General features: G+C 34.6%; 1 protein-coding gene and 1 long non-coding RNA gene across 7 annotated transcripts in view; one reads left to right on the top strand and one right to left on the bottom strand.

The window, feature by feature from the left end:
- Nucleotides 1-744, bottom strand: part of LOC136275326 (uncharacterized) — a 4,173-nt gene extending 3,429 nt beyond the window's left edge. The window contains exons 1-2 of the long non-coding RNA XR_010713897.1: nucleotides 668-744; nucleotides 1-547 (exon numbers count right to left, since the gene is read on the bottom strand). The exon at nucleotides 1-547 is cut by the window's left edge and continues 137 nt beyond it. This is a non-coding gene — a long non-coding RNA (uncharacterized lncRNA). The remainder of the gene's footprint in view (nucleotides 548-667) is intronic.
- The window catches only part of LOC105323257 (homeobox protein abdominal-B), a 77,502-nt gene extending 54,433 nt beyond the window's left edge, over nucleotides 1-23,069 (top strand). For 2 of the 6 annotated variants that reach the window (XM_034459077.2, XM_066084139.1), the window contains 2 exons: nucleotides 15,584-16,109; nucleotides 21,514-23,069. In XM_034459077.2, coding sequence (XP_034314968.1) covers nucleotides 15,599-16,109; nucleotides 21,514-21,791 — 789 coding nt within the window. In that variant the 5' untranslated portion in view covers nucleotides 15,584-15,598 and the 3' untranslated portion in view covers nucleotides 21,792-23,069. Of the gene's footprint in view, nucleotides 1-392; nucleotides 536-2,228; nucleotides 2,369-14,047; nucleotides 14,399-15,177; nucleotides 15,202-15,583; nucleotides 16,110-21,513 lie in introns of those variants that run through there. The other 4 variants (XM_011422322.4, XM_066084138.1, XM_011422319.4 and 1 more) reach the window with 4 other exon arrangements.
- Nucleotides 23,070-24,720: the final 1,651 nt, after the last annotated feature.

Here is a 24,720-nt window from a genome sequence, read left to right as displayed (position 1 = left end):
ACTAGACTAGGTTTGTATGGGACTTCCCTAGTTTGAACCGCAGAGAAATAGACGCAAAATTATACACCACTGTAAAAAGCGTATTGTGAAAGTGACCAAGGATGCAGTAGAAATTAAAAACTTGCTTCTAGCATCTGGGATTTTGCAGGTGTCTTAAGGAATTTCAAAGTAAACCTGAGCATCAAAGCTGCTACGGCAAGGCCGTTAGGTGCTCGTAGTAATACACGCTGGAACACGGGCTATTTGTTGTTGCGGATGGGTAGACTTTTTTCTCGTCGTGTGTAAACTGCTTCACGATTAAAGATGGCTTAGCAAATTTCTCAGTGACTTTTCTGCACAATTTCTTGTTTTGGAATGAGTACTATCACCCACCTGGGTTCGATGGAGGGTCCCTGATTTGTGTCACTCGATCGGCGACCGACGCGATCCCTTTGATTTGTCCCACAGTGTTATTCGGCCAGATCATTCTGTCCGAGGTCCACATTGAATGATAGACTACACACTTCGGATACTTTTCCTGCCTGTCCTTCTCCAGGTAAATCATCTTCTGATTAATTTTTATAAAAGTGAAAATATTGCTTAATCCAATGCATGATTCAAAACATGCGTCATAAAAACCGGGATTTGTTTTTACAAACAGATATGCAAATTAATACGAGTGACTTACGATAATATTTTTGTCCATAGTTGTCCAGGCTTGGGGATTTTCTGTTAATTTTATTAAACAGGGCATGGGTAAATAGAGGTAGTTTATATTATTATGGCAATTTTTATGTATTTTTCTCCCTTCTGAAAAGCTCTGGGGCAACGAAGCTGGGCGGGATTTGTTTTACGATCGCGGGGTACGGAAATTACGATGCTTTACAATCCAAGACCCCGGGTAAAAATTGCCGAAAACCATTTTTGTCGTTTAACATACAATGGCTAAATTTCCTTTTATGACCCGGATTTACGAGTCCGGAATCAATTTTGTGCAATTTGCGAGAACTCGATACTTAGACTTTAAACAACTGATGACAGCAGGGAACCAATGAATAATATTCTTCAATAGAAGTTAGAATTTTTTGGGTAACATTTCCATGAAATTTAAAGTACATGCTTTCATGTAAACGTCCACGAGAAAACTTTTTTACCTTAACAAACATTTTTTTTTTATCTTTTAAATTGTAAAAAAAAATACATATTTCTTTTTTGTTTAACAAAATGTTTTTTTATCATTTTTTTTTTCAACAGAAAAATTCAATGATCATGTGAGGCAATAATTTCAAATGCTAAACCTCATGAGAAGAAAAAAAATCCAAAACAGATAATTTAAGGTTACAGTCCTATATATGTAAATGTTATTCCCTGGCGGCAAACATAGGGAGACTTTGAAGGGTAATTTACGACTGTTTCTAGGTGGCAAGTAATTAGTATTCCGTCTCGCTACTACAAATCAAACATAGATATTCTTCGGGTGACATCATGCAAGAATTTTGACTTTTGTCAAATAGAGATTTCCCATCAATGGTTTCTAAATGCGAAGTAAAATCTATCCCATCGCAATTATAACCTTTCAGACCACAAAAGTAAAAGAACTTTGTTGTAGATCTCTGGTATAATTTTCTAAAAAAGAATTCTTAAAAACTTCTATAATTTGTGGACGTCAAAACTGAGAGAAAGAGAGAGAGAGGGGGAAAAATATCAAAGTTAATAAAATTGGTGTTGGCTGTGTGGGGTGGAATATGTTCCTTCCAAGGAATGATTTATAATGTAAATATAACATTGTGTCTAGATTCGGAACAAGTGTTATTCGACTATAACACTTGACATAATTCACACAAGTTTTAACACAGACCTCCGGATTTCTGAGCATCTCAGGGGCTTCTCTCTGGGAAATATAGCAAGTCTTCCTAGGGTAAGAACATTTATTCCAAAATATATAAATAAATATAAATGTCAACTTTGGCACGTGTTGTAAAAGAAATTCAATCTGTAAATAATGATTGTGAAAAGCAGATGTTTAGAATTTGAAGGATATTGCAAGAGATGTTGTCTTTTGAGTAAATTCTGTGTTAAGCGATAATCAAACTTTTGTTACGACTGTTCATCTTGTGAAATCGATACACGTGCATTGGGGGTAGGGTTTAATGCAGAAGATCACGATTTATTGATTTTACTACAGCGAAAGTGTTCAGATATACAATACCGCCATAATCACATTTTCAAAATTCACAAATGCTCTGAGATCTCGCATTTTGATTAATATTTAACAAATCTAGATAAACTAGACCATGTAGTGTTTTTGTGACTGAAGCGATGGTGACATTCTGTGTGTCTTTGGGAGTCCTCTGGGTCTATCAATTATGAATTTACGGATGGCATTCAGGTAAAACCTCAAACCTACATCTTGTTTTGTGTGGTACTGTGAAAATACTTTTTCGCTGTTTTTAATATTAACTAATGAAGTTTTTTTTATTTCCCAGACAGTGTTAATGTCTATAAATGTCCTCTCTTTAACTTAAATCTTAATATGATAAACAGTAGAAATGTACAGCTATAAATATTTAATAACCAATTTTAAAAATAATATTGTAGATCTAGAAAATTATTTATTTACCCCCTTTTCTTTTCTAAAGTTATGATCTTTCTGTTTAATTATATGTCAGCATATTAATATTCTGTATATATTTATTATAACTAAACCAAATTGACAGTCATTATAAATTTGATATTTTATAAAAACAAAAAAACAAAAAAAAACCCATTCTTTCCGTTGTCATATTGTAAAAATCGTAGTTCCATCTATCAAATAAATAATTTAGAAATTAACAATGTGACATGTTTATTGATCATTACAAACGGATAAAACATTATTGTGAAAGGAAACACAATAGTCACGTGACAGACGATAACAGGACTCAGCGGTCTCGTATGCAAATAAGTATTATCTAACTTTATATATGTAATTATGATTTATATAAACCGTTTTCTTGGAAATTTATTTTTAACAATCGATGCGCGGTCATTCTTAGTCAGTATAATAGGTTTCTGACCCATATTGGCTGTTGTACAATATTTTTGTAAACCGTTTTCTTGGAAGTGAATTTTTCTTTATCGATGTGATGGAGTTCTTCGTCACAACAGGTTCCCTGCCCATGTTGACTTTGGAGCAACACTTGCTTGAATTACTCATAATGGTAGAAAGGAATCCCACCACAAAATTGTAATGATAGGATGGATAAATTCCAACCAAAGCCAAGCTTCCTAATCATTGGCATATTTTATGCTACAAATAAGACACAATTGTCCACCCGTGTTGAACTTTCAGTAATAGTATCTTAAGGCTTTTTTGATATCATTTTTCTTGAGAAAATATACATGTATTGTAGCCTTTGAATTTTCGTCTTTGTCATTTGTTAGTGTTGATCAAAATTAAACATCCTATCAAATGAAAAGAGAGAGAGAGTACGAGAAAGAGGGGGTGGGTGGGTGGCTTGGAGGAAAACAAGGAGTCCCCTCACCATCTTGTAATGCAGAGTAGTCCATTATGACCATGGTTCTATGACTCCTATCTATTTTGGTATCAGGTGTGACCCGGGATATGTGAGGGCGAGTTGTGGCTTGTTTTTAAGGTTGTGTAAAGCAGACTTTTGAGCTGAAGATAGCTGGCATCTGTTTGGTTTATTTTGTACGAGATAACCCTATGTATCTCCTGATACCTCGCAAGTCCTGGGGTACTCTGGTAAAGAAGGCGTGTCCCCCAGGAGACACGGATGTAGGCAAACTAAACCATACCGAGCTTATGTCAAAAAACAGCAATGTTGCATGTTGCATCAACAACAAAAAACGTGTAACTATTCTCACGTTGGAATATGCATATGTTATCGGAACCCATAAAAATCGTCAACATGTGTAATATGCATTCTAGCTTACTTTGGATAACCCTTGGATTTGCTTAACCCCAACGTGAAAACACTGTCTTATCTTTCGGGGTTTTGGATGCTTATAAAACGCATAGTTACAGACAAAGCCGTTCTCATAATGAATGATAATCAGCTATGGGCTTCCTTTCCCCCTCCTTCTCTTTCTCTTTGCTTTTTTACAACTGATGCAGTTCTGTTTTGGTCAGGAATTTGCAGAAAATACACAAATAGCAGAACATGTTGCTTACTTCTGTGAATGAAAAAGACAACTTCCTAAATCAAATCATTCAAAGAAATAGTTAGACCCTAAAAATTACAATATGCTGCGCGTATGTAAATAAACTATTTTGCTGATCAGAGAGACAGACGTAAATAATTTGTACAAAGTATCGACATAGACCCTCTCATTCGGCCTGTTATTGTAAACACCTTCATTAGTGTGACGTGTGTGGTATACTGCTAGCTCCCTATCACAATGCTGAAGACTTGCCCTTTGTCCTGTTTAGAATACATCATCTGTTATGTCAAAAATATCACTTAATATTTTCACTATACAACCCCAACCATATAGGTATATGTATGATTGACCTACAATCTGGGTTTTATCTTCATAAATTCCTGCCCTTTGGCCTATTTAGAATACAGCATCTGTTGTCAGGTCGAAAATATTGCATGATTTTTTCATTATAAGAAAATTGAAAGAAAACAATGATATTTTTAGGTATATTTCTTGTTATCTAAAAATCTCTTCTTTCTTCGTAACAGCATGCCCTTTGGTCTGATTTGAATATATTGTTTTGTTATGTCTTCTCAATATATCAATTTGATTTTTTTTTCATTACACAAAAAGGATGATTAAGAATACCAACATAATAGTTTAAGTTCCTCTGTTTCTGTCTATACCCAATGTTTCTCGTTGTAAAAGTCCTCTTTATGCACTTGTAAAATTCAAAGAAAAATCATTTTATTTTAGCGTACATGTGCAAGTATGTATCATATTTTTTTTTGAAAAGCATCTTTATTCCCATTGTCATTTTAAGAACTAATAGAGTTGCAAATATATATTTCGTCAGTACATGTACATGTACTTCAGGATTTCCAAAACGAAGTTCATACGTAAGTAGGGATTACTTTTGTATTATAATGCTGCAGTTTAGACTGTGCAACATTTTAATTCCAAGAAAAGACAATTTACAAATGATAAGTTGTTGTTCAAATTTTGAGTTACGATGCATTTCAATCAGCATCTTAATTCAAAGAAATGACAAGTTACAAACAATAAGTGATTGATAAATGTTTGAGTTACGATGCATTACAATCACGACCAAAGGTAATTTTATTAAGCCACATATCTGAAGCATATCAGTGGCTGAAGTTTACAAGTTGAAAAGTCTTCCTTGTAGCCGAGTTTCGAGTTTTCGTTGTCTCGCAAATGTTTATTCTTTCCTTAGTTCATTGAACTTGATCAATTTAAGAAAAAAGATTTGTAACCACAATTGTTCCATTGATAGGTGTAGTTTGTTTTGGGTTTTTTCACTCTTGGATTTATCTTTCAATTAAGAGGGTTGGATGGTTTTGGTAATTTATAGAATATATTGACCTCCTTTAGTAGAAGAGCTCCGTATAAAAATATAAAATATTGCTCCAGATTAAAGTCTGAAATATCTCAATTATTTTTTTACTCAACAATAATTGAAAGCTAAACAAACCATATACAAAATATTAAGGTAGATCTAATGGTTATTTTGATGATCACTCAGTCTTTTTAAAATGTGTTATTGAAAATTATGAAATGTACCTAATTTTGAATAAATATTGTAATTAATCACTCACATTTTCCAGTCGATTACATTAATCTTTGTGTACTATATTTTAAATGTTTAAAACACGTGAAATTAACTTAGAATTTGCTGATTTTTTTTTCCTGGCAGAGGATTTATCGACAAACTTTAATTACGTTTTATTCAAAAGAAAACTCGTGCCCTTTTTGTCATAAAAGTGTCTAATTAATTTTTCAATTTAATGTGATTAAATTGTAAGCTCTTTAAAATGTATGCATTAGGAAATACCTGTGAAGTTTCATCAGTACTCGAGAAAACATGACTAAGATCGATCGATACAAGTGAAGTCAATGTTATTTAATTGGATTGTGACTTCCCACCCATTGAACTAGGCATACACGATCATTTCGTTCTTTCTTTGCTGCATCACGAGAAATTCATCATTCTGTATAATTAATTAAATTATTTCAACCTTCGTATAAAAGAGAAATTATGCTCGATATTATTCAGTTTAGTAAATACTACGTGTTTCTTCAACGGAAGTGCGGAATTAGACAATGCTGTATTAGCAATATAAGAAAACAAAATCAACAAAATTAGAAATCCATACTGTTTCTATTTTTCCTCAAATCGTGTCCTTTAGATAACCCTCCGGTCTTTACGACAAAAATACCGGAACTTATGTTTTGAAATACGATGGTGTAATTGTTGCATGGAGCTTGAATTGAACAGAACAAAAAATGCAAGTCGATAACTTGATGATATAGAATATCCGAAAATCGTCCGCGGGAACTATCGCCTTGTGATTGTCGCAATGCCATCGTAACTCACTAGATGTTCTATCTGCACTGGGACTATTTAGTAAAGTATGCACCTCATTAAAATACAAATTACGATTCTAAAAGCAACATAGATCTAAATTAAATTGTCTGATTATAACTGGGTCCTGTATAATTTGCGATTGGAAGGTGTTAAAGTTACCAGCAATATGAGTTAGGTAATTACAATGCAGGAGATGCCAAATGAACAGAGGTTGATGGTGGGATTTAAAAACCAGAATACACGGGAGAACGCTTATCGGAAGCAGCGAATTTATTAAGTATGACTACCAAGCCAAATATAGCTTTGTCACAGCCGCTCTTTATATAGGTAAGCTTTTTTGTGAGTTTTCTAAAAAGCTGATTTGACTTTTAACATCAGACGGTTTTGATTCTATGACATAATGCTGGGTCTAAGCAGCAGAAACTCTTGCAAAAACCAGGAATCTTTGAAATGGAAATCTGATCTCCGGGTTTTTGTACTTGTGGGTGCAAACATCTTGAAGACCGGGAAGTCGGATGCTTCACTGAAAATGAAATTTTACACGAGCACTGACAGATTTCCAGACTCATTTTGCACAATCTTGTCTCACCCCAGAATTTACTTCATAAAGAATTTGACCAAAAATTTGATTGCATATTCCAAATAGCTATTGTGCTGGGGTTTTTTCTTCCTTCATTTTTTTGTAAATTATTCAAGTTTATTTATGTAGATACTTTGCACAACCGTATAAATGTTTGATATATTTTGGCTCTCTAATGCACTGTAAAGTGAATGAAAGCCTCAGAAGTGTTGCAAGGGGAGTAAAGTATTTCTTGTGCATTTATACAAAAGAAGTGACTTTTACATTATGGTTTTATGAAGGACTTTATATATATTTAGTACTGATAGATAAAAAAAATGCTTTGATATAAAAGGATGTCCATTTAAAAGTTAACTGGATGGCAAAGATTCCTCGAACCCCCACACATGTAAATGCTACAAGAACCTAAGCCTCGCATTAGACACAGGAACAATAACAATAAGTGCTGGTCTGATTTTCCCTCGTTTGTTCTTAAGTTGGTCAGTTTTGACTGGAAGTAACAATTATTCTTAATGTTTTTGATAACTTTGTGAGAAATCCATCGACGGAGATAGGGGTAAGTTGTGGTCCATTAATCTCGGTCTCTGGTGAGTTGGAGCGGAATGTGGGCCCCAGGCCGTGTGACTGGGACCAGTCATCTCGCCATACCCAACCACTGGCCAGAATAGTGGTCTATGTACTGTACCACCTACGATGCAAAACTCCAACAAAGCAAGGGAAAAGCTAGCATAAGAAACATCAAAAAGCAGTTTCCATAATGTATACATCTATATATTGCAGAGAAAATTTTGCAAAGTTATTAACTTTGAAAATTTTTAGACGTTTATTTCCTTACTAATTTTGACCCTTTTACTAAATAACATGTAGCAAGAAGGTTTGATTTGAATTATCTTTTTATAAGGTTGATATTATCGAGACGTAATTACTGGGAGTTGTGGTTTAAACACTCCTAATTGAAAAGTCAAGAAACAGTCTGCATGATAGAACGAAAAAGCCACGGGCAAATCTATAGGCTTTGTTTGATTATTGTTAAGAGTTATTGCATCAATACTTATTTTTTTATTTATAAATTCACATGATTTTTGCCGTCTTTAACAAAAATAGCCAAACGTATAAGTATTGTTTATCACCTTTTTTTATTTCCCGGGGGCTTTATAAAAATTGTGTCGTAATGGAGATCTGTCGCAGATAGAAAACAATGCATCGTGTTGCATTATTCAGACATGAATTTGTTGCACCGGGTTTAACTTAATTAAATGATTTTGGCGACAAAGCGCATCACGGCTGTATCACTAGGTTTTAAATAGTCTGTAACAATCATGCGGTTGTGACACCTACATACGAAGAATCCGGAAACTCTCCGAATACCAGGCATAAATAACCAGGGAGGATGGCATGTAATTATCCCACACGTAAACACGATACCCGCGCCACCACCCGGCCACACACGACAACAAGTCGGTCCCAATCTCGTAAATTCTCGCAGATAGCTACGTCCAGGGGAGATAATTTGATGATAGAGAATATATTTTATTCAGATCTACTGTGTAGGGTGCTGACTTTGTAATGATCTCCCCGTTTTCAATTTTAAATGCTTTGATACAATTCAGAGTAGGTCGATATAGCTTCTGTAAATTTCTATCACATTTCTATCAATTCCTTATATTCTATAAATAATTGTCAAAAGAAGTAAGCTGAATGATTATACAAAACTTACAAAATGATGTATATAGATAATTACTTTCTGTCCGAACATATAAAATATTAACGGTAGACGATGCAGGTGTCACCTAACTGTTCCATGTTCAGGGACCTACCGGGATATTCCCTGTAACCGCTTGCCGATATAAAGGTGTTAGTGCAGGTGCGAAAGTCCGCACCTCATACCTCATCATTTACTCATAAATGTCCACTTTCCCCCAATTTTCCATGCGTCTTATGCTTTTTTCAGGATCAAAACACGTGTAGGGAAAGACTAAAATACGGACTGGTTTTACAGTTCCACACCTTGTCGCACCTGCCGGTCTATAGGACCGAGGGGTCAATCATTTTTTTCCTGACCATAATTATCCGTAGCCCCAAAACCTTGTGCCATTGTTTTGGCTCTTTCCTGAGTGATGCAATATTACAATATAAAACAAAGCAGTAACAGTTGTCTCTCTTGGATTGTGTTTCTCAAACTGTCTTCACTTTTTAGATGCGGGACAAAACCATCTGTGTTTCTGATTGCTTTGAAAATAACTCCCTTATTTCATATAATCATATCTTACCAAGTTTTTTGCAAATGTTTCTTATTGAAGGACATGTATCCAGCAAAATTGGACGCTTGTCAATATTCTTTAAATTATAGTTTTCCGAGCCACCAGCCCATTTGATATTTGGTTTCTTTTATCTGTTTGCAATCCCTGTGTAGATTATTGATGAAATGCCTGCTATCTTGTTTCAAAAATTAGTAGTTTAGCTGCATTGCCAATATTACGAGATGCTGCGATGTCTTCAGATGATGAAAGGTGTTAGGTTACAGTAAGTCTTCGTCTGCGTCTTGTTTTGACCATAACAATCAAGAACAGGGCCGAATTTCCGACCGATTAATTTTATTCATTAACCTAGGACTAATCCAATGAATTAACCGCCATTATCCGATGGATACGCGGTCTCTGTTAATCAAGTATGTCCTCGTTAAGTCATGTTGCGCTAACGAGAAACAAGAACGCATCCGCTTATCCAAAAATTCAATCCTAACTTGAAAGGAGCTAGTGAGCGCGAAAATTGCCGGGACTTGGCTCCCAAGCCCGACTTGAATATACATTCCATTATACGGGATTAAATGAAAACTAATTTGGAAGTCAAAAGGAAGCATAAAGTACGGCTCTCATAATTCTGAGAAATAAAACTGCCTATCATCTTTTGGCCAGGAAAAGTTTGTCCGTCTGATGGGCCGAGATACGGGGACAAATTACGGTCCTTGTCATAAATATTCACGCACTCTCAATCCAAACTAATTCCAAATTTGTAGTAAATCAGAGTTTTCGATTCAATAGAAATTTCTAGAAAAAAAAGGACCAATCCATTTTCAAATTGTCTTATTCATTTTGTTGAAATTGTGCTTTACAAAAAATCATATTCTTTAAAATCAAAATTTTGTTCATGACAATGTTTTCTATTTTATATGAAGAAATTAAGCATATCGGGAAAGACATAATGATAGATAATTTTAGTTCATATTTGTCTTTGTATCAATAATATTAATATAAATATTTTCTTAATCGACGTGTTGAAATAAAAAGAAATTTGTACAAACATACTTGTCAAAATTAAATCGATCGATCACAAATTATCTAATCAAAATATAATTTTGCGGATTGTTTTATTTTTCAATCAATCGATCTTAATTTACAAGAAAACACGAGCTTCTCTTTACAATCCTTCAGAGTTGGAAAGACGAATTAAGACAGTGAGAATGAAATGTACCCGGGGGATCCATTATTCCTGCGTCGATGTCCGGAGAGTCCGCTTACATTTTAATTATCGAGCGGTCTCTTTGGACTCGCTTGAAAACGATTTTACGACCAATAGCCGACCATTGTCGACCGGTAGCCGGCGGACACACTTGATCACTCAACTTGTGTGGTGTTATTTTAATCCATCTAATAATAATGTCCGGCTTTTGTCATCCATTAGCGTTCGCCATGTTTGTCTGGGGTGTTGTACAAGAGAACACGGCTTTTCCTGTTTCGATACTGGTATCGCACCGGACAATCGCTCGTCCAGCGGGTCGGATTAACTGTTCATCAGTTAAAAAAACTTATATGACCTTTTAATTGTTTTACAACCTTCTGTTAATTTCTTTTGAAGTACTGGGCTTTTGTCTGGCCTTTAAATTTTATGTATTGAGATGACAGAAAAAAAATTGAAAAAGTCGAGCTTGATTTTCAATTCCAATTTAAATTCTTTGAAGTCCGAGAAGATTTGGACGTAATACTTTTAAGGTGTAGTAAAAGTGGACAAAATGGTTAGATTCCGTCACACGTTTGTTCAATGAGAGTGTCGAGGCAGATGATAAAACAATCACGTGACATGATTTCATTTATGACATTTTATGAAGACATGGTATGATAGAGGAACAATAAAGGTCGGCTTTATGTCTTGTTTTACAAGATAATGCCTGATATCGCTCATACAAATGGCATTTATTCACAATTTGGTAGAATTTTGTTGTTATTTTACTTCGCAATACACAATTTTATTCGCTGATACATACAGCACAACGCAATCACTTGTTAAAAACAATTCAGCAGTAATGAAAAGCCACTTTGTGTCCATTTAGTAATCATAAATGAGTGTTTAAGTCTCAGTTTAAGCAGCTTAGGACCGATTTTATTGAAATCTTACATCAGGCTGATAATGGTGGTCCGGTGCCGGTCTCCAATGTCTGCTATTTGATACCCTACTCATTCATATTCCGATTTATGCTTAAAAAAATAAAAACGCTAAAATCTTTGCCTTCAAACAGACGCTATAGAGTTAGTTGTCAAACGTGTAATCGAAGCATTCAAAAATATGCTATTTCATGAAAAACCTTTTTGTTAAATTTTCAATAATTGTTATTTTAAATTAAAAGAATGTTTTTTTAAATTTTAAATAATACACCGAAAGCAAACTTATTTCATGGTTAATCTGAAAAGATATCACAAAGATATAATTTGAGCGCCAGAATTTTTGGCGCTGTCCACGAGCGCTTTGTTACTGAAGAATTGACCATTAATCACGTAACGTTTGGTCATTTGGTTTCGGCAGGGCTGAAGTCGAAAAACGTTAACGGGACATTAAAATCAATAATGAGATGTAAAATTACGAGTAGCACCGGACGCGCGGGGGGACAGGATACCTCGGACAGAGATAAAATGAACCCCCGCGCGAGGGAAACACTAATTGAAATCTGCTTAATATGGCTACCCCGTGGAATCCATATGTGATTCCTATAAACCGTCGCAACGGACAGGAATTCAAACAGACCGAAAATACATTAAAGAAATTTGAAATTATCTGTTGAATTTTGTAATGATGGGTCTCAAAGACTTCAAACGGGGTCATTTCTATAATGATGTCATTTCACTAGGTAGAAAACCAAAGCAGGTTCCTACCATTTTATGTCAGTACTAAAATCCCGTGATCGAGTTTGCATCGTTGTTTCATTGGCCTGATTTACCGGGAATTTATAGTTTGTTTATGGTAAGGTTATGCTTCTTTTATTATCATTTTCTTGAATGAATGAAAACAAAATTCATTCATGAAAGAAATTTTATTTTAGAATTTTTACCAAACTTCTAAGAATCCTACTCTTTTGAAATAATTTTCTTAAAGATATATTTAGCATTGAAAATCTCGTGATCTTCAATTTTTTGATCATTCCTGCCCAATACACAATCTCAACTGTCATATAAATGAAAACATGACGTAGGTGACACCAGCTTCCTCACCTGTCTTTCGTGTCGGTCAGTTTTACTTATTAACTACACATCAGTGTTGTGTTATGCAGATTAGGACTAGGTCCGGGAATTTACGTAAGGTTTGGCCGGTGTATCCCGGGAACTTGACAGCATGACACTGATGTTTTGGTGTCCAATCGGGCCGTGACATAGCGTGACCTTGCGCAGTTTTCTTGGCGACTTTTTTATATCGTAGACAGCGTGAGAAAACGTTTCAGTTTTATATATACATCAAAGTTATCTACATCAAACGTCAAACGCCTCGCTATATACAGCGCGGGCCTCTGTTTGTGTGGTAATGTTTATTTATCATTCAAAAAATTGTTTCTATGTAAAATAAGAACTATTTCGAGAAATACAAAAATATATATAAAGGTATACATTTTTTTCTTTATATAAATTGACAAATAATTTTTTTTTGACTGATAGTGATTTTATGCATAATATTATTCGATTACTGTGTCTTAAAAGCCGATAAATCTTTTTTTTTAAAAACCACACAAAAATGTCATTTGTTGTTAAAGATACAAGAAGTTTTATAAACATTTGTACTTATTTTTTCATTGTTTGAAGTCCCAACGGAAATGATAAAAACTGTACCTTTTTTTTATTTTACAAACGCATCACAAGATCAACATTTAATACACTTTAAATTAAGCGCAATATTTCAGGAAAAAAAGACTGAAATAATATTAATATATATTTAATAGATGTTTATTGTCGTCTAATCAACGGCCATGAAGGGGCAAAAGAAACAAAACAATCTTTTTTTAATACACAAAAACAGTTTATCTTTACAAGGGTCTTTAATTAAATATTTTTAAATTATATAGTTTAAGAATTAATGACATTTCGTAGTTATTTTGATGTAAACAATTTTTTACATAGAGAAATAAATCATACTATCTCGTTTCCAAATTTTTCTTTGAACCCCAGACGAATCTATAAAAAAAAAACCCGAATTTAAATGAAATGAAGAAATTGAGTTGTCGCACGTTACACGTTGAATAAATAAAACTTGTATTTCTTTTTTGATATTGAGGTTAGGCCCGGGGCGCTGTAAATGCTTTTTTACAATCTAGCTTATGGCTGGCCGATGATTTACACAACGCACTGTACGGCTGTGCGCTGGGCTAAAATTTCAAGAGGCTACACTTCGATTATTTCTTTAATCCCCCTGATCGGGAACTTCAAAAGGGTTCATAAAATTTATAATGCCCATCCTCTTATTGTGAGCTTTGGATACCTGTATCCTTGCTCCAAACATGTGCAATTTGTCGGTTCCGCGATAATTACACATTTACAATCGAACTCGTAAATGGGCGATTCACGGGTTTTATACTGTCTGTAATTTGATTGGCTGCAGGAAGACGGCTCATGAATATTCAAACAGTTAGTTCCCATGACCGGCAAGGGTAATATAAACGTAAAATGTACCCTCTGTGTGATCATAATCATAATTTTCCGATTAAACCAAACAGAGAAATCCTAGCGTAGTAAATACCTAATACGCCTTTATTTTGCATCGAAGAATTCATCAAGAACCCATAGTTTCTCTCGGGGAAAGAAACGAATTGCCAATACACTGTCAATTATCTGATTGGAGGAGAATTATCACGTGGTTCAATTGACAGCTCTATATTTTTATTCGTTGAATATGGAATGTTGTAGGGTCATAGGTCACTGAGTGTTGGAGCTTTGAAGACATTGGTGTATTTATGAGTATCGCTACAGTATTATCATTTTACATGTGATAGTAACATAAATATGTTTAAGTGATATTTTACTATCGGATGGCTGGATTTTTTATCGTTGTTCAAGGTAGGTTTTTAATTTTGTGTTCCAAAGAAAGGATGTGCATGCGTGTTTCTAATTTTATTTAGTTGATTTTATTTTTTTTTCTCTCTTTCCTCTGGCTCATTGCAATGACCCGTCAGATGTAATTCATCATAAAAATTTTATGCGATTTTTAGGGTGAATCTTGAATATGAAATGACGATGGGGATTAGTATTATGATTTCCCTGTAAACAAATAACAATTTTAAAGCTTGTTGATGCACTCGGATCCCTCTCAAGGCGGGTCTGTGTGATTCTAAAAAAAATTAAAATAACAAAGAAAAGAAAAAAAAAGCTGATGTCAAAACATCCTTTTGCGTGTTGTTTCAAGTTTTACATATTTCGTCAAGAGTTTAAAAAACTAATTACGGTTTGGCGAGATCGGATTGTAGATTAGAGGGCTCCCAGTTCCTTGTGGCGACAAATTTCACATCTCTTCATTGCGTCTTCTAATGAAATGGCTGTGATGCATTAACATTTGAATTTCAATTCACAAATTCGGTACAACCATCCGATGTTATCTGTTGCCGTCATAAATGACTTTAATTTGAATGACATTTTCTTCTTTCATCTCTATCCCGGTACTAGACAGAAAGTAGCACTTTCCAATATTTTAAATGTTCATATCTGAGCGCATTTTGTGAGTTTAAATGGAAATATTATAATTTCTGACAAATTAGTTCCCCCATTGAATTCACATTGATACCATATAAACGTCTTATTTTTCAAAGACCTCTCATGAAGTGAAGTCATAAAATAGAGATATTAATTCAATATGTATTTTTCAGGTAAGAGGTATCAATTTCCTATACTTTACTTTTTATAGTCTACAAGTTCCCTAAATTTCATTTTTGTATCAAAGATTCGATTGAAATATATCTCATGTAAAAAGAATGTGTTCCTGTCGTAAATTGGGATTAAAACCCCCTTCTATTACTCATTGCATTGTCATTGAACCTTTGTATGATTCTTGTTCGATATACCATATTTTACCTATTTTAGTATATGTGGGTTTTATTGTACCTTATAAGTTATAATGTTACATTTTAACTGGAACGCAGTTCAGACCTATGCCAACCTTGGAATGAAAATAAATTTTATGTTTGTATCACTATGATAAAAGATAAAAATGTGCACGATTGACCGACATCTGGTGTTTGTTTATTACAGTTGGAATGACCAAACATGGAAACCGCGGGAAATAACATACTAGCTCATGGCGCCCTTCCATTTTACCAGAACGGCCTGACCACATCTGTGTCCAGCATTCTCTCCTCTAGCCCCGGGGCTCAGGACAGCATCTCCCGGACCACCTCCATAGGGGCCCAGAACGGATGGCCTTCTTACTCTACTGACAGCTCAATCCCCCCTCACAACTCGTGCTCCATGGCGTCGTACGGAAACCTCCAACTGGGGCCCTCGTTCTCCGCCATGAACGGGAAGTCGCCCTACAACACATTCGCTAGTGCTGGAGCGGACTATTTGAACTGTAGACAAATGCAGTTAAATCACATGAACCTTAACGCTATGCCTACCATGCGGAACTACCCCCCTTTATATTCTGATATGTACCCGTCGGCCCATTCGGCGGGGTACACGAACGGCAGCTTCTACCCGGATATCCCTCCCGGTCTCCCCACACTCCCCGGCCGAGATATAGACTGTCGGAGTGCCACTTCAGAGTCATCCAACCAAGGTAACATCATTAATGGCATTACATTAAAATCAATTTACAAAATACATTAAAAGCCAAGTTAGAGCTTCTATTGTCCTTGTGTCACATCACGACCGTCCTCGGGGTAGAAATGCATTTTAAATAATTTAAAACTACTTTTAAAAAACATATTTCGTGTCTCATTGTCGTTTCTATATTTGAAATATCTTAAAATTAAGTGTTGATAAATTTAGGATATGAATTTGTAAATAAATATTATCAACAATGCTTCATATATAATGGCACCTGCCCATTATGATCCGTCAGTAGATGCTCGAAGTGAACGAATGACAAATTCTTAACGTGTCATTATTCTGTGCCGTATTCTGTCTTCACCTACACCGCAAATATTAATATCCCCCAGCTTACTGGTAAAAATAACGTATTAAGCTGTAAATATCATAATGAGAAGCAAATGAAAATTAAGAAGTGCGCGCTGAGACAATACAAATTTCCCACACATATCTAAAATACTTACGTGGAACCAGCTTGGAGACAAATCTGCAAGTTGAAAAATGATCAGGCTAAATATAAATAATTTAATCTAATTTTATATAAATTGTTTTCGTCTTCCATTCATATATATGATAAGAAGGTACTGGTTATGAGGTGCTCTCGAAGAGCAATGAGATTTGTTCTACCGCGCGACATCTCTCGCTCTTTCGTCCAGTCGGGCTGTCAAATAAGAAATAGCTGAATCTGAGATTCAAAAAGTGCACCGCACCAAATTAGTTCACGTTCAAGTTTATGCCGGAACATGGACTGTGTTTTGTTGTGTATTTATTTTTTATTTAACCGAATTTAAATGAAGGATTGCATGACAGATATCTTGAGCAATTTTAGCAACGAAACACTCCGAAACGATGCCTGAATTATTTATAGCATTATTCCTTTTCTTGTCTAAGAATGGAACTCGAGGAATATAAATTTATCTGACAGCGAATCTACCTCGTAGAGATGGGGACCGAATTTAGAAAACAATAAGTTTATAGATTAGTAAGTAATATCTTAATTAATTGTCAGCTTAAAAAAAAATATTGTGAATGACAGAACAGAGACGTTCATTAATGAGAAAGCGTGTATGAACAAAATACACATTGCATAATTTCCGTAGCAGTATTTCTTTCGTGCTCGGGGGCCCCGATTGACGACTATTGACAATCGATTTGTACCTAATCATATTCTTTACATGTCTGTCAGTGCCTTTTCTTGTCTTGATCCATCATTGTCCACGGCGATCAGACTTGGACCTTCTTTCCTAACCCCCTGGGCTCTGAAATGTCAATGTCTTTTTTATCATAAAATTTTTTCGGACATATACGTATTTGTATGAACAAAAAGTCTACTTTTCTCCGGTTCTTTGGAAACAAAATTTGGGTGGGGAACGATCAGCTGTTTTTAGTGACATCAATGCACAAACAATATGCAGACAAATAAAAGAGTAATTTCACACTTGAACATTCACGAAGATGGAATTTATTTAGGGTCGTTTAGATCAAATGCAACTAAGTTGGAATTTTTCTTTCTAATGATGAGACATGGTAAACACATCCCTCCATAACTCTGGCTCTCTCCTTACGTAACTTTTTTTATTAAACATGTATTTACATAACTTGAAATACGGAAATAAACTCATGAATTATTTGCATTTATTAACTTGTCAACCGTAAAGTTCGCTTCAATTTAAAATATAAAGCGATAAGATACTTGTAGTACTCCTAAGGGAGGTTGTTTTAAACTGTTTGCCAAAATTTGCCGCCTAGTGTTAAGTTGGCCTAAACAATCTAATGTCCCCGATGCGTAACGCTGATATCTAATGGAATAAATTCACACAATTGTTATGGTAACGTTTCACCTTATTAAAAAATCCCATTTAACTAATTCCTTGACATTAATTGATTAATTATTGGATTCATTAAGACCTAACCGTCCATTGTCAAAATATGCAATATACATGCAATACTTATCATCGGGTAAGTTCATATACGTGTGTGCTATTTCTTCGACACGTTAAAAAATTAAAAGAGCATTCATATAAACTAAGCTATAAAAAGATCAATTTTCGGGGGAAAAGTCTAGTTTCAAAAGTAAATGTGTTGTTATACCTGAAATGAATATTAAATGGTTAAGGAGACAAACTGTTAGAGATGTGTATTATTGCTGACTATAGTTTGCAGCTGTTCGTTAAACTGCACATATTAATGAAGCGCGGTTAACTGCATGGGCTTTCACATGGGGTATTATATTTGTAAATGTTCAACAAAAAATGACGAGAAGAGACAGTTTCGCCGAGTCGGTGTATCTGCTTTCTGATCTATTCAGAGATGAAGCGAGCCAGTCATTGGGTGTTGATGTACCCTTAATGCCGTCAATATGTTAAGCAGCTCCTAGAGCATCAGTTATCTCTCTCAAATCTCGTCTCATATGCAATAAAGAGCAATGCAAACAAGTAATTTTTTTTTTAGTTTAGAATTTGGCGAACTTGTTTTCTCTTGTGAAGGAATCTGAACTAGGAAGTATTTAGTATTGGGCATACGAATTAATGTCTTGTGAATTATATATTTCATATTTGGACAATATATTTACGTCCTATCTGAAGTTAATGTTAATGACTTCTCTTTGAAAAAAAGAAAAGAATGCAAGGTATCTAAGATTATTTTTTAAAAAAAATTGAAACGTATTTACTTTGCTATGGGGGTAAAAATTTCTGTCTCATTTTCTTATCAAATTTCAAGATTAACAAGTTTTAAACTTTGCACATTCAAAACTGCGGAGTAGAATCCACATTTACATGTGGCGCTTTGCTTTGACCCTTGACGGCACAGGCGAACGTTGAGTCGGGGGCCGGGGACTGCACTGAACATCTATCATCCCCCATAATGACCGCGTCACTATCCCGCCCGACTCTCACACTTGTGTGACAGGTTTGTCCACTGGCGATCACAGATCACATTAATTACGTATGTAGGCCCTCTGCACCCATCATATCATAGACTCACACCTTTGAAGTTTCCGCATTGTGCATTCAACCCCCTTATTTCCTAACAATATACATTGCACAGGTGCGAATTTGGTTATACATTGAAGACTGCCGGTAAAATTACAATCCCAATGCACTCCTGGTTCATGAATTACCAAAAAAAGTTTGACATCATTCAAATTAATTTTCAAAGTTGTACAATGAGACGAATCCTTCTATCTAATGACATCCGCAGTAAATGATATATGTATTTACGTGGATGGTTTTTTCCTGATATCAAGTTCCCAGGTTGAGCAGAATATCTAAGCCTTCCCGGCAATCATCAGCATGTTCTTGGGAAAAAGTATTAACCAGATATTGATCCCGATTTTGCTAATAGTCCACTGGGTGTAGTAAGTCTTCCATTTGTCAAAAGACTAAGCTGGCATCAATTTCCAAATTATTGTTTCTCGGTCACATAAGACACCGTCCGGGTCTCAGCCGTTAATTTCACACCTTCATTAATTAAAACCTCGTCTTTTCTAAAGTTCACCATCTCAGGACATCTCAAGCTCTAGTTTTTTTTCGTCTGCCGTTAACACAGATATCTAGATGAACAAAAGACGCATAACGTCAATAAACAAAACAAAACAGAGGCTTAAAGCAAGTGCTGGTAACCCAAACAAATAAGATTTTACAATATTTTACTGATTTTTTTTTTTCATTTTATCTGATTTTTTAAGATTAATTTGGGGTAATGTTTATTCAATTGCGGATGTCAAGGACTTGTGTTGATCTCCGAAAAATATGTACTTGTAATAAAACGAGTAAAAAGGTACTGTTTGGGGGGTTTAATCCTTGCTTAACAATAACACAACAATGTCATTATGTTCAGCCAAAAGTAGGAAACTATACAAAACGTGTTTAAAGGAAATCGGTACTATAATTTGTAATCAATTACCTGAGAGAAAAAACACAATTCATTTTGACAACATCCGCTGCATTGGGTTTAAGAAAAAACACCGTGAATTGACGGCAGATGTAAAAAGATATAGCCAGCTATCAAATACTCTGAAGTTGATTAACCATTATTAACGAGTGATTCAACTTATTTGAAACCCAAAAAAAAGTCAAAAGTGTTGCATTGACTTGTATCTTGTTACCACCGTACGGAAAACACAGTGCGAATTTCATAAACGCCTGAAATGGGACAATGCAAATTCTCGGTCACTTAGAAACTTAATCCAGAATAACGTAAAAACCTTTTTATTTATATGATTTTAAATGAAAAAAGTGGCAACATAAATTAATGAATTAATAAGTGATACATTACATTAATACGATACGAAAGTCGGAAAAAATGGAAAAAGAGACGATTGCCAATTTCTGTTGTATAATGATATCCAGCACGAATTGTCAAAGCCGGATAGATTTGCATTTTGTACCTTTAGAGCGAGTGGCATAAAATTTCATCAAATTGTTTACATATTGATTTCTTATGAATTTTATGGTTTAATCCGGATTGTTATTCAAATTTCCTCTCATTTTATATTTTCCCCAGTCCCATAATACAAAACCATCCGTGCAAGAAAAATTACTTCATGTATTGGTATAAAGGTAAATGGTTCGTAAACAAAACATCAAGAAATAAATCAAAATTGTAGTCTTTATTTCCTGATTTCGTATTTTGCCTTAGCTTCAATTAAAGTTTAAAAAGATACATTTAACTCCTGAAGTACTGAGTGCCCCCTCGTTACATGAACACGCTTGAATGCTTAACTAATCTCAGTTTTGTGGACCCTGGACATCAAAGATGGCTGATTCCGGCTCAGTAAACGGAGTCTGGAATGATGGCCCGACTACACACAACAGCGGTTACATATGCTCGATTTCATTTTGTCAATTCTACATAATGGGGCGAATAATATCAAACTTAATGGTCTCTTATTGTTCTCCAATGCTGAGATGACTATGCGGCTTATCCTTATTAACTCAATATGCGGTTTTTTGGTTGTAGAAAAAAAACATGCTCAGAAATTTCAGTATTCTTTTTTGCGCTGTTTGTATCATGGGGCATTTCTCTTTCAAGGTTAAGTAACAAAAAAGTTTCCTTTTTCCTTGAACAGCTTTTGTTAAACATGCTATAGTTCTTTGGTCAGCGTACAACTGATTCAAATGACATTGTGAGATTCGCTTAACATTCTTTCATGTAAATTTTGAACACGAAAAACTTTGATGGAAGGAAATGTACGAGGAAATATATTTTCAATTTGCATTATAATACTTTATGTTTAAGACAGTAGCTGTTAAAACTTCGTATGTGGTGACCTCTTCTGGACCTCGAGGCCATTAACATTGACGATCTTCGACGTCCGATTATTGAACTGAGATAGAGATCTAATGAGAACTGGTTTTTTTTATTTACAGAGTCCAAAGGCAGAAAAAAGAGAAAACCGTACACGAGGTACCAAACCATGGTGTTGGAGAACGAGTTTTTGAACAGTTCCTATATAACTCGTCAAAAACGATGGGAAATTTCATGTAAACTTCAGTTATCAGAGCGACAAGTAAAAGTGTGGTTCCAAAACCGTCGCATGAAACGAAAGAAGCTTAACGAACGCGCTAAAGCGAGGTTGCGAGATGGAGACGAAGGCAAGGACCATCTGCTTCAGCAAGCTCACCACGCAGGCGCAGTACAGGCATGAAATGTGTACAATACTAGTCGGACAATGGCACAGTTTCTTGACTACATGTCGACGCATGCGTAAAGGTCTCAAAGGAGAGGGGGTGTTCGAGTGGTTACATAATATGTAGGAGTTCAATGATTCAGACGATGGAGGATCGCCAAATTGGAGTCCTTGAAACAGACGATGCTTATCGCCACCATCATCAGGGATATGCTCACTTCAGTGTGTTTTATGATTTCAGTAGCGAGTGTTTACAAGAATATCATACATGTGTAAATATTGTTCCTTGTGTCACGTGACCCAGTCGTATGCTAGAACATTTTTGTTTTTGGTCTTACAAGTCGAGTATTATCCATACATTTTTGTAGACTATGTTAGTGATAAAAGTATTGAGTATTGCAAAATTACATTTATTATTTACTAATAATGTTCGATGCGTCATTTGGTACAATATAAATCGATAATTTTTTACGGAGTCGCCATTATATTATTTGATAGAAAAACAATAATATTCTCTGTATTTTTATTGTGTTACGTGCGAATTTTTTTTTTACCTATAATTATATGTTTTCCAAAAAGAAATTTATATCAAACATTTATATTATCATTCTACCAACAAAAACAAAAACCAAAAAAGAATTTTGAGGAATGTCAGGACAACATGCTACACCCAGTTATAAATTGTTTTCGCTTTAAAACATCGAAGTTCAATTCTAAATACAGCCCGTAACAGTTACTTTACACGACCAGGCAACGTGTAGAAAGTGAATTTTGTAATCTAAATAGAAATCTGCCGCGGGGAACGGTAGAAAAGAAAATGTCGGACCTTACATCTATTTCCATCCACCTTTACTTGTTACAATAAAACAACAATCTTAAATATACTTCGCACATAACGTCTTTTTTTCTTGTTTTTTAAAATCTTTATTTTTAAATGATGAAAATTGATATATCACATCAACGGCTTCACGTATTCTGGGCATATAATATGTCTGGCAATGTCAGAATCCCTAAGCCTTCCATTGTACATTCTTCATCTATGTTTTAATTTATGACCGGTACAAGTTTGTACCCCCTCCATCCCAGATTCTTCCCGCCTGTCAGGGGAGAGGCTGGATTCCCTTTTTTTGTTGTTACGTCTGTCGAATTAAGTTATACGTTTTACAAACGAACACACACTTATATATATCTCATTGTCCCAGCTAGAGAAATGCCCCAATGTCTCCAATGTTGGAGAGATGATGTGGGTAGTTTTCAATCCAAATGTTATATGGAAAATAAATGAAATATAATGAATTGCAAGTCTTTGTGTGGTTTTTTGCGTTTTAAAGGAGTCAGTTTTTTTTTTATTAGAACTTCAACAAAATCCCTATCTCTGATCTTGTAAATGAACTATGAGCAGTAGTAACTACCCGCTCCCCCTCCCTTAAAAAACACAGTTCTTTTTAATGTTTTAATTTATATTTTAAAAATTTCACTGTACTGTTTGTGTTTAATACTAAATATCTAAATTACTGATAAGGTTATGTTCCCCCCCAACATTCAAGATATATTAAAAAATAATTAAGACAAATATCTATACAAGCTTTGAAGTTTTTTTTTTATGAATAATAACTGACACACATGTTTTTTTAAATTGAATAATGATTTTATTTTTGTCAAATTTTTCGAAATTAGTGTGATAAATTGATATTTCCTTTCATGGCAGCATCAAAAACACTCGGATCTTATGTGCAAAATAATGAATAACTTAAATTTTGTTATTTTGACAAAAAATTCGCAGAAAATCAAAAACTAACCAATAAAAGTTATATTCAGGGGTTCACAAAACGTTCATAAAATTTAATATATACACAAAATAAATTTCAGGGTAAAAAATTAAAGTTCATGTAAGAGTTTTCAATATTAAAAAAAAATCTAAATCTAATACAAAAAAAAAAATCAAAAAAAAAAAAAATAAAATCGGTAAAAATCATTTAATTTCATAAGTTAACAAACTACAAATAATAACACAATGAACACCAATTATATATAATTATGGATTTTATTATTATAAACATTATAAAAAAATTTACCAAACTTCTTGTTTTGTTTTTTGTTGTTTTTTTTTTTTTTGGGGGGGGGGGGGGTCAGAAGTAAGTAAGATACTATAAAATGGTCACGATTACCTGATCTTATTTAAAATTTTCTAATTGTGTCTTTTTGATCTAAACACCTTTTGCTTTCGGTTGTATTTTTGTCTAACAAGCGGGGGAGTACGACTCCGATTTTACGACTTCTGAAATAATTGCCATGCTTCTAAAATTAAATTATATATGTTTAACAGTATGCTATAAAAGTCTTCTCTATCATGTAACAAAGCTATTGAAAAAAGCTTACAGTATATGGTGTGCAATAAATCACACGATCAAATATATACATCTACTGTAAAGATATATGCTTAAATGGTTTTAAGTCAAACATAGATTGACAAAACCTAAAAAAAAACCACACACATCTCGAAAAGAATACATCCAATTGTTTTGGCCTGTTGATCGAGGAAAATCAAATACTACGGAAACGGCTTTCACATATTGGCATAAATTTAAGATTAGAAAATACACGAGTTTCAAAGTTCTCGAACAGTAACGGGACAATTATTACCAAAATAAGAGAACGGTCCGAAAATGTAACCAATGAAAACGGCACAACGCACGACAAAAGGGAAAGTTATTTCTTGAAATATTGCGCTGCATGGGAGGCCGTGGGAGCTCTTCCGACAGTCAGCACTGAGGGAGCACTAATCAACTGTCAGGACCCATGATACACCTAATGGCACCGGAAGAGCTGTTCCAGAAATGCTCAGATATTATCAAGGCAAATTCACATTGAGTCCTGTTTTAAAATTTCCTCGTAGATCGCTGTTTCAAATAAGTGCAGTCATTTTCAGGAATAATGCTATTGTTAA

The sequence above is a fragment of the Magallana gigas genome, chromosome 5 (assembly GCF_963853765.1).
Source record: "Magallana gigas chromosome 5, xbMagGiga1.1, whole genome shotgun sequence".
Classification (NCBI taxonomy): domain Eukaryota; kingdom Metazoa; phylum Mollusca; class Bivalvia; order Ostreida; family Ostreidae; genus Magallana; species Magallana gigas.
The sequence above is the reverse complement of the archived record's forward strand: the minus strand, read 5'-3'. Positions and strand labels throughout refer to the sequence as shown.